The sequence below is a fragment of the Bactrocera tryoni genome, chromosome 3 (assembly GCF_016617805.1).
Source record: "Bactrocera tryoni isolate S06 chromosome 3, CSIRO_BtryS06_freeze2, whole genome shotgun sequence".
In the NCBI taxonomy this organism is placed as follows: domain Eukaryota; kingdom Metazoa; phylum Arthropoda; class Insecta; order Diptera; family Tephritidae; genus Bactrocera; species Bactrocera tryoni.
Window position 1 is genome coordinate 55,859,674 of NC_052501.1, and position 9,062 is coordinate 55,868,735.

Sequence of the window (9,062 nt, forward strand, 5' to 3'; positions counted from 1 at the left end):
TCAGATCGTTCGGCTTCAGTTCTTGCACGAGCTGTATTTTATACGGTTTTACACCAAGATCTTTGCGTAAAATCTTCCATGTGGTCGAATAACACAAACCCAATTGCTGCGAACGGCGACGAATCGACATTTCACGGTCTTCAGCCACACTCTCAGAAACAGACGCAATATTCTCTTCTGTACGCACTGTACGCATTCGTGTGGTTGGTTTAATGTCCAATAAAGTAAACTGAGTGTGAAACTTGGTCACAATCGCATTAATTGTTTGCTCACTTGGTCGATTATGTAGACCATAAATCGGACGTAAAGCGCGAAACACATTTCGAACCGAACACTGATTTTGGTAATAAAATTCAATGATTTGCAAGCGTTGCTCGTTAGTAAGTCTATTCATGATGAAATGTCTAAGCATACTGAGCATCTTTCTCTTTGACACCATGTCTGAAATCCCACGTGATCTGTCAAATACTAATGCATGAAAATCCTAACCTCAAAAAAATCACCCGATATATGCAAACATACATCTAAGCAAGCGAGGTCTGTGCGTCAAACTAAATTTCAGAATATGGTCAATGACATTTGGTAGCTGGTAAATAGAATGGTAGCTGGTAAATAGAAAATAGCAAATATCAGCATATTTAGCACGAAAACAACAATAAAGCACATCCAAGAGAGAGGCAAATGGACGGGAAGTTAACGGAACAATCAGCAGGAGCATATGATTGCCTAGGAAGACAAAAGACCAATGTGGATGGGAATGCAGTTTAAAATGGATGTAGGTGCTGCCACAACGCTGGCTAGTCATTACGTTATTTAATTTAAAGGCGTTACCGCAGAGAAATAATTGAGTCGTTGCATGTGTAAGTCAGTGAATGATTGAATGGAATGGATCTTTTGTATGAGCCATAGCCATAATCGGACCCCAAAGAGGTGGGTAAATTCAGAAGTAATATTGTTAAGATTGATCTTTAAGTGACATCTGAAACACTTACAGTGGGCAATCAAATATTATGAAATTTCAACAAAAATCTCAACTTGGGCGTATTAAATTGTTTTGTTTATGAATACAATTCTGATACATACATTTTATTATGTAGAATGTATGTAAATATGTGGTTTCTTTTGTATACGTACATTTTTTTTGTATCAAGAACGTAGCTACATAAAGTCATCTAACATTCGAAAGACGGCGAAATGTTAGGTATACGCCGTGGATTTGGCACAATTTGTGTGCGTTGATGAGAATGAATATAGCGTTCGCATTCACTGCGTCAGCTTTAACTGTTGGTCATGTGTATGGGCAAATTCCATAATAAATTACTTCACATATTGCAATTTTTGTTGTCCTTTTAATCGCCATTTCGCTTATTATTGTTTGTACTGACTTTCGCAAGTGTCGGATCTGACTACAATTGTATCATTGTCTAGGTAAAAGTCTGAATTTAAAAAAGTGAGCTGTGGAATGGAGGAAAACATTTAGATGACCAAAGTTAAAGTTTGTACCATTCATTTTAAATAATGTTGCAGGTATAATATAAGAATCGAGTTCGCTAGATGATGTATAAGTACTATAATATAATTAAGGTATTGACTTTTAAGCTACATGCATAGACCTTTAACCTGTCCACTGTCGTATCTGTAATTATATTTATCAGGTGGGCTGAAAATTCTCTATCAGTGGAACAGTTTTGGATTATATGAACACCCATCCACTGTGTTCCCCAGAGCTGGTCTCAGTAGCCTTTTTCTGCTTTCACATTTCAAATGAATATACAACAACAACACATCAACATCAATGCAATAAAGTTCGAATATAACTGCGAAGAGGTGTAGTTAGCTCCAGCCAACACGCGTGCACAGCCAAAAATGCTGATGTTAACCTTGCAACTTTGCACGGCTTACCAGAGACCATCATTGGGCTCGGTTATTGTGTGGCTAATGCAATTAATATTTATAAATTTACGCGCTCGCTACTTTTTCACGCAGTAGTCACGCATACACATACAAGTCGTTGCGTCGAAATTGCAAAATTCTAAATGTCAACTAGGCATAAGAGAAGTACGTACGCGCCTCAATTCATCTTCATGTTTATGCAACATACACTTACATTTTCTCCTATTGTTCATCATTGCTTTTTCTCTCTCTCGGTTTCACAGGCACCTCGCAGTACATGTACGTCGAGTTCGTCACCTCACCGGCAGGCCCGCTGCTCAATACTGGTTTCCATTTCAATGTTGGCAATTGGCCCGGTCACGTCGAGACAGCGGGCATCAAGCATGGCATATGCGATTGGCTGCTCAGTTCCGACTCGCTGAAGGATAGTAGTGCCAGTGAGGGCATATTTTTGAGTATCGCTCATTGGTATCCGCCGAATACGTCGTGCAGTTATCACATTAAAGGGCGAATAGGCGAAATTGTGCGGTTATATTTTCCAAGGTAAGTGGAAGAAAATATTACAATGTAATTAATGGTGCATATAATGTCATTTCTGGGACATTTCGGTGATGATATGGTCGATACTATACACTCAAAAATTTATCGAGCTACTAACAATTATTTTTCGTTAAAAATAAATTATTTCACACATTTTGGATATTTTGTTAACCTAAAGTGTGAAATTTATTCCATTAAACATTGTTTTAATCCAATAAAGTTTCATTTAATCTTATATTTCATGATTGTCAGTGTCGAGAGTAGGAGGAGTAGTAATTATGACTATTTTTTATATCCTGGACAAGGATATTAAGTTTGCCAGGAAATTTGTAATACCCAGAAGCAAACTTCTGAGTCCTTATAAAATATATACATATATAAAAATATAGATATATGTATATGATCAGCGTGATATGCATGGTTAATTTAGTCACATCAGTCTGTCCGTTTGTCTGGATATAGCCTCTCACACGTTCACCCCAAAAACCTGCTCAATTGTTGGAGCCGTTGACATCAGTATACTATAGCACATAAGTATGTATCTGTCATGCAAACTGAATGATCGAGGTCAAGCTTTAGTATAGAAATCTTTTTTATTTGTCGACTTGTACTCACAAAGGAAGTGCTGCAATATCTGAATAAGTTTCTGAAATCGGACCACTATGTATATCATATAGCTGTCATACAAACTGAATGAGCAAAATATAGTTCCTGTATGGAGACTTCCTATTTCTGGATTCTATTTTAGGTTCGGCGCAACCGAAATTAACGTTTCTTGTTTTGCTATCACTTTCATTTAGAATGTTTGATCAGTTATAATATGCAAAATAATTGTTCAATTCATCAAAGATTACCTTGAGCTTCTATCTATCTTTTCAGTAAAGTTTGCTGCATCAAAAGGTATAGTAGAACACTTTACCGACACTGATTAACAAAATGCTGGTTTAACTTTGATTTCAAAATATTTTCAACATTTTCTTTAAACAAACGATTGAAATATTCGAAACGATTAATACATGTTTACTTAAAGTTTTTTGTATCATGGGAAATTATAATCTTTAGGAAAATTCTTGAGATATTATTAAAAATGTGGTTGATTGCGGTGACTTTCAGCATTTATCTTTTGGTCGTTATATTAACTTTAATACTTCCTTTTTAAAAACAATAATTTTTCTACTAACTTAAATTCAAATATTAATACTTACTAAATTTCACAATTTTGTATTAAATATACATAAGTTAAATATAATAAAAGAAAGTTTCTAAGAAAGTAGTTTTTGCAGTATGTAGGTATATCTGATGTATTCGTTTTTGTTCTTAAATTGTTAATTGTTTCTTAAATTTTGTTTCTTAAATTTATTTCGAAACATAAAATTTTAGACAAATTTTTTGTTCACTCTACTGAGGTGTACCGACTTCAGGGGCTGTTGTAATCAAACTCATTGACACATTAAATCCTATTAACTTATATTAAATCCTATCAACTTAGCAAAATAGATTTTTTTTGAAATATTACTTACCTGGTGAATTGAATTACAAGTGCTTTTGTATATGTATTATTACTAGCTGAAGAAAATTCACCCTGTAAAGTATATATATGTACAATAGTTGATTTAGCCATGTCTGTCTGTCTATCCGTCTGTTCGTCTGTCTGTATATATACGAACTAGTGTCTCAGTTTTTAAGATGTCGTTTTGAAATTTTGCTAACGTCATTTTCTCTTCAAGAAGCTGCTCATTTGTCGGAACGGCTGATATCGGACCACTATAACATATAGCTGCCATACAAACTGAACTATCGGCAGCTAGTGCTAGTATGGAAAACTTTTGCATTTGATACGATATATTCACTGAAATTTGGTATAGATTAGATCGGCTAACTATAGCATATAGCTGCCATACAAGCTGAACGATCGGAATCAAGTTCTTGTATGGACAACTTTCACATTTGATAAGATATATTCACGAAATTTGGTATATGTTAATTTCTAAGGCAACAATGTAGTCTCCGAAGAAATTGTTCAGATCGGTTAACTATAGCATATAGCTGCCATACAAACTGAACGATCGGAATAAAGTTCTTGTATGGACAACTTTCACATTTGACAAGATATATTCACGAAATTTGGTATAGATTATTTTCTAAGGCAACAATGTAATCACCGAAGAAAATGTTCAGATCGGTTAAGTATAGCATATGGCTGCCATACAAACTGAATGATCGGAATCAAATGTTTGCATGGGAAACTTCCTCATTTGACGATATATCTTCACGAAATTTGGTATGAGTTATTCTTCATAGAAATATCGTAATATAGGAAGAAATTGTTCAGATCGGCTCACTATAGCATATACATAGCTGCCAGACAAACTGAACGATCGGAATCAAGGGCTTGTATGGAAAACTTTCGCATTTGATGTGGTATCTTCACGAAATTTGACACGGATTACTGCTTAAGTTAATAACATAATCTCCGAAAAAATTGTTCATATCGGATTACTATAGCATATAGCTTTCATACAAACTGGACTCATATTTACTAAAAGAAATGCACCTATGAAGGGTACATTAGCTAAGTTAACGTTTTTTCTTGTTTGTTAAAATATTCTGAATTTTCTGTAATACGTATGTATGTACATTATACATCATGCGCAGATGTAATATTTTCACCCTCGTCATAGATATAATACAGTTTCTTAACCTTTTTCTATCGCATGGAGTGAAAGAAGTTTTAGAAATAGGGGTATAATATAGTAATGTGATATTAATATGATTTATATACAATGTCCGCGTGAGAGAATTTAATTTCTCGGGTTTCAATATTTCCGTTGTTCCTTACTCATCCCTCTCTCATAATAAACTCGTCCAGTCAAACATTTTAACATATTTAACAAAAACGTTATAATTAATATTAGGACTAATGGGTAAAGTGAAAGCAGCCAGAAGAAACTGCTAATATTTAAAAACAAAACATTTCTTCTTATTTATAACTAATATGTCATAACATTTTAATATAAAAACATGTAAGGAAGGCTAAGTTCGGGTGTCACCGAACATTTTATACTCTCGCATGATAAAGTGATAATCGAGATTTCATTATACGTTATTTACATATTTTTCAAATACCGTATTTTTGTAAAGTTTTATTCCGCTATCATCATTGGTTCCTAACGTATATACTCGTATTATACATACAGAAAAGGCATCAGATGGAATTCAAAATAGTGTTATATTGGAAGAAGGCGTGGTTGTGAACTGATTTCACCCATATTTCGTACATGTCATCAGGGTGTTAAGAAAATCTTATATATAGAATTTCATTGAAATCGGTCTAGTAGTTCCTGAGAAATGGTTTTTGGTCCATAAGTGGGCGAGACCACGCCCATTTTCAATTTTTAAAAAAAGCCTGGGTGCAGCTTCCTTCTGCAATTTCTTCCGTAAAATTTAGTGTTTCTGACGTTTTTTGTTAGTCGGTTAACGCGCTTTTAGTGATTTTCACCATAACCTTTGTATGGGATTTCTTCCATTTTTGAACTGTTTATGGAAATGCCTGAAGAAAACGACTCTGTAGAGTTTGGTTGACATAGCTATAGTAGTTTCCGAGATATGTACAAAAAACTTAGTAGGGGGCGGGGCCACTCCCACTTTTCCAAAAAAATTAGTCCAAATAAGCCCCTCCCTAATGCGATCTATTGTGCCAAATTTCACTTTAATATCTTTATTTATGGCTTAGTTATGACACTTTATAGGTTTTTGGTTTCCGCCATTTTGTGGGCGTGGCAGTTGGCCGATTTTGCCCATCTTCGAACTTAACCTTCTTATGGAGCCAAGGAATAAGTGTACCAAGTTTCATCATGATATCTCAATTTTTACTCAAGTCAAGACGGACGGACGGACAGACGGACGGACGGACAGACAGACATCCGGATTTCGACTCTACTCGTCACCCTGATCACTTTGGTATACATAACCCTATATCTGGCTCTTTTAGTTTTAGGACTTACAAATAACCGTTATGTGAACAAAACTATAATACTCTCCGTACCAAGATTATTGCGAGAGTATAAAAAAAAACAAATTTCAGTACTAAAACGGCGCATTTGTTCGGTGAACTATATATAATTTGTTAATAAAATATTTGCGAAAGCTGTTTGAGCCTCTTATGTTTGTATGCATAGGAGTATATAGTACTTGGATATTTTAATGTCAATCGATTTTTTCGAATATAACAAAAATACAGTATTCCTCATACTGTGGAACTTTGTTTTTTTAATTACTATTATTTTTTCTTATATGTTATTAATTATGTAATAACTTTGTACTTTTTTTACCGAGAAAGAACGGATGAAATTTTCGAATCATTGGTACTTCAAGAGAAGAATGTTTTACAAATGCAAAAGCAAAATAAATTATTTTAATATGCATATCTTAGCAAAATCTTTTGTTTATATTTTTGCTGTTTTACGAATCGAAATACCTTTATAATATATATGATCTCTAGCAAGCTGTATTCTGTTACTATCCTTATTTTATGTAAATATATATTTTCCATAAGCACACTTTGTATCTCATATACTGATTTTATGTACATTTACATACATTTCCTCACTTAACACCTAGCTAATGTAATTCTGAACATACTTTCACACTACTACAAGTAAAATAGCATTAATTATGTCTACGCCTTGCCGCTCCTCAAGGCCGCTTACAAGGCTAGTGAGTAAAATGTTGCCTTCGACTCAGTTAAGTTAACCGAGAGGCACGTCAGTAGCTCTAAAATCTCAATAAATGTTCACTTTGTGGAAATGTGGTGATTGCTATTTATAACTTTACGCTTTTCGACAGGAATTTATTATGCAATTTTTTAATAAAGTCGAGAACAAAAGAATACGAAGCAGCAGTAACAGCCAAAGTAAAGATACTAGAATACAGAAATTCACTGTAACAACCAAAATTATGTCTCAGAACATAGTGAAGTAATGTAGAAAGATTATTTGATAGCCATTTAAGTTAGAGTTTAGCGAGCGATCCACCAAGCGACAGAAATATTTGTGTGGATGGGCACAAGTAAAGCCCGCCTCGATGCCACAGCAATCTAAACCACAAAAAACTTAAGTTAAGCTAAAGCAGATGAAATACTGTGGGCAATCAAAGTCAGAGCACAGAGAGAGAGAAGAGTGGACGGGCCACAGGCAGCGCAATGGCATTCAAGCAAAGAGCAAGCTTAACAATGTAGTAACAATTCACATTAAACGCTATTTTCAGCAGTTGGCGGAACAGTTCTTGTTGTTGCATGCAATGCAAATCAGTTGTTGCACAAGTGTGCATAGCCAATAGATCACTGTGCGTAAATACATAAGTATGTCACATTAATTTGTATATTTTGGTTGTGTAGTTGGTTTAAATGCCGCTCTTTAGTGTACGGAGAGTGATGCTCGCCCGTCTGTCTGCCAGCATTGTGTTACTCCACTTTTATCTTAAGTATTTTAATTAAAACTCAGACAAAGATTTATGTGACATTTTGTCCTTAACTTGAAAACAGTATTACCTCAACGAGTGACTGAAAGTTTCTATGTATGTTGAGTATTACAAAACCATAATTATATGTATATAGAAATGCGATAGTAGTAGTATTGGGCACAGACTAACATTGTGCCTAAATATGGATTCTGTATGAAAATGTATGACTCGTTTATTTCTACTTTACACATAAATTGTATGATTATAGTAGTTTCATTACTGAAGTTAACAGTTAGCAGTAATACATAAAATTATGTGTTTTAAGCGAGAAAACGTGGCAACTCTATCAAAACACATTCGTACGGAGTTGACACAGTGATAACTCTATGACCGAAGTTTTCTGTAATAATATCAACAAAGTTATGTATACCCATAATTTACATTATTTTCATTATAACATGAACAAATGGTAACTTCATCTGAATCGAACTACAATACCCTTCGATGTTCACTTTTTTTCTTACAAAATTATAATTTTGGAATTATTCAAAAAAATTTTTCCGTACAAGTAATTGATTTCGATCCTTTGAGCTGTTTGTGTGGTAGCCATATGTTATAAGTCCGATATCGGCGGTTCCGAATGAGCAGCTTCTAGTGAAGAAAATAAAGTGTAAAAAATTTCTGATCAAAACTCAGAGATTACCTTTTATCTTTATCCTAAAACACTTTTTTCACCCAAAACAAGTAAGGAACTGCCAAGTTAGGATGTAACTAAACTTTTTAAACTCTCGCGAGGCAAAGTGATATGTGGAATTTTCGTTTATATTTTAAATAAAAGTAAGAAATATTGTATTCATTATTTATAATCATAAAACAGAAGATTTTTAATTTTAAATATCTGGGGGTTTCAAAGAAGTATTGAATCAATTTTTCCCAATGTTATCACAAAGATATATCATGACAAATTATTTCCGAATTTCACATATTTGGTGTCAATATCCTTGAAATGCTATAGTCCAATTCCGACAAATTTTGGGGATAAGATTAAAAACCTTGAGGATACTAATTGTGTCAATTTTAATCTGATAACTTTATTGATGATTGATTGGTATTTTCTAAAACGAATCAGTATAGAGTCACAAGTTTTTATAAGCAAAATATATTATTTT

General features: G+C 33.9%; 2 protein-coding genes across 2 annotated transcripts in view; one reads left to right on the forward strand and one right to left on the reverse strand.

The window, feature by feature from the left end:
- The window catches only part of LOC120770695, a 207,615-nt gene that overhangs the window by 178,707 nt on the left and 19,846 nt on the right, over nucleotides 1-9,062 (reverse strand). The gene's annotated exons all lie outside the window — the stretch shown is intronic.
- The window catches only part of LOC120770697, a 158,986-nt gene that overhangs the window by 139,137 nt on the left and 10,787 nt on the right, over nucleotides 1-9,062 (forward strand). The window contains exon 7 of the mRNA XM_040098279.1: nucleotides 2,157-2,436. Within this exon, the coding sequence (XP_039954213.1) occupies nucleotides 2,157-2,436 (280 nt within the window). The remainder of the gene's footprint in view (nucleotides 1-2,156; nucleotides 2,437-9,062) is intronic.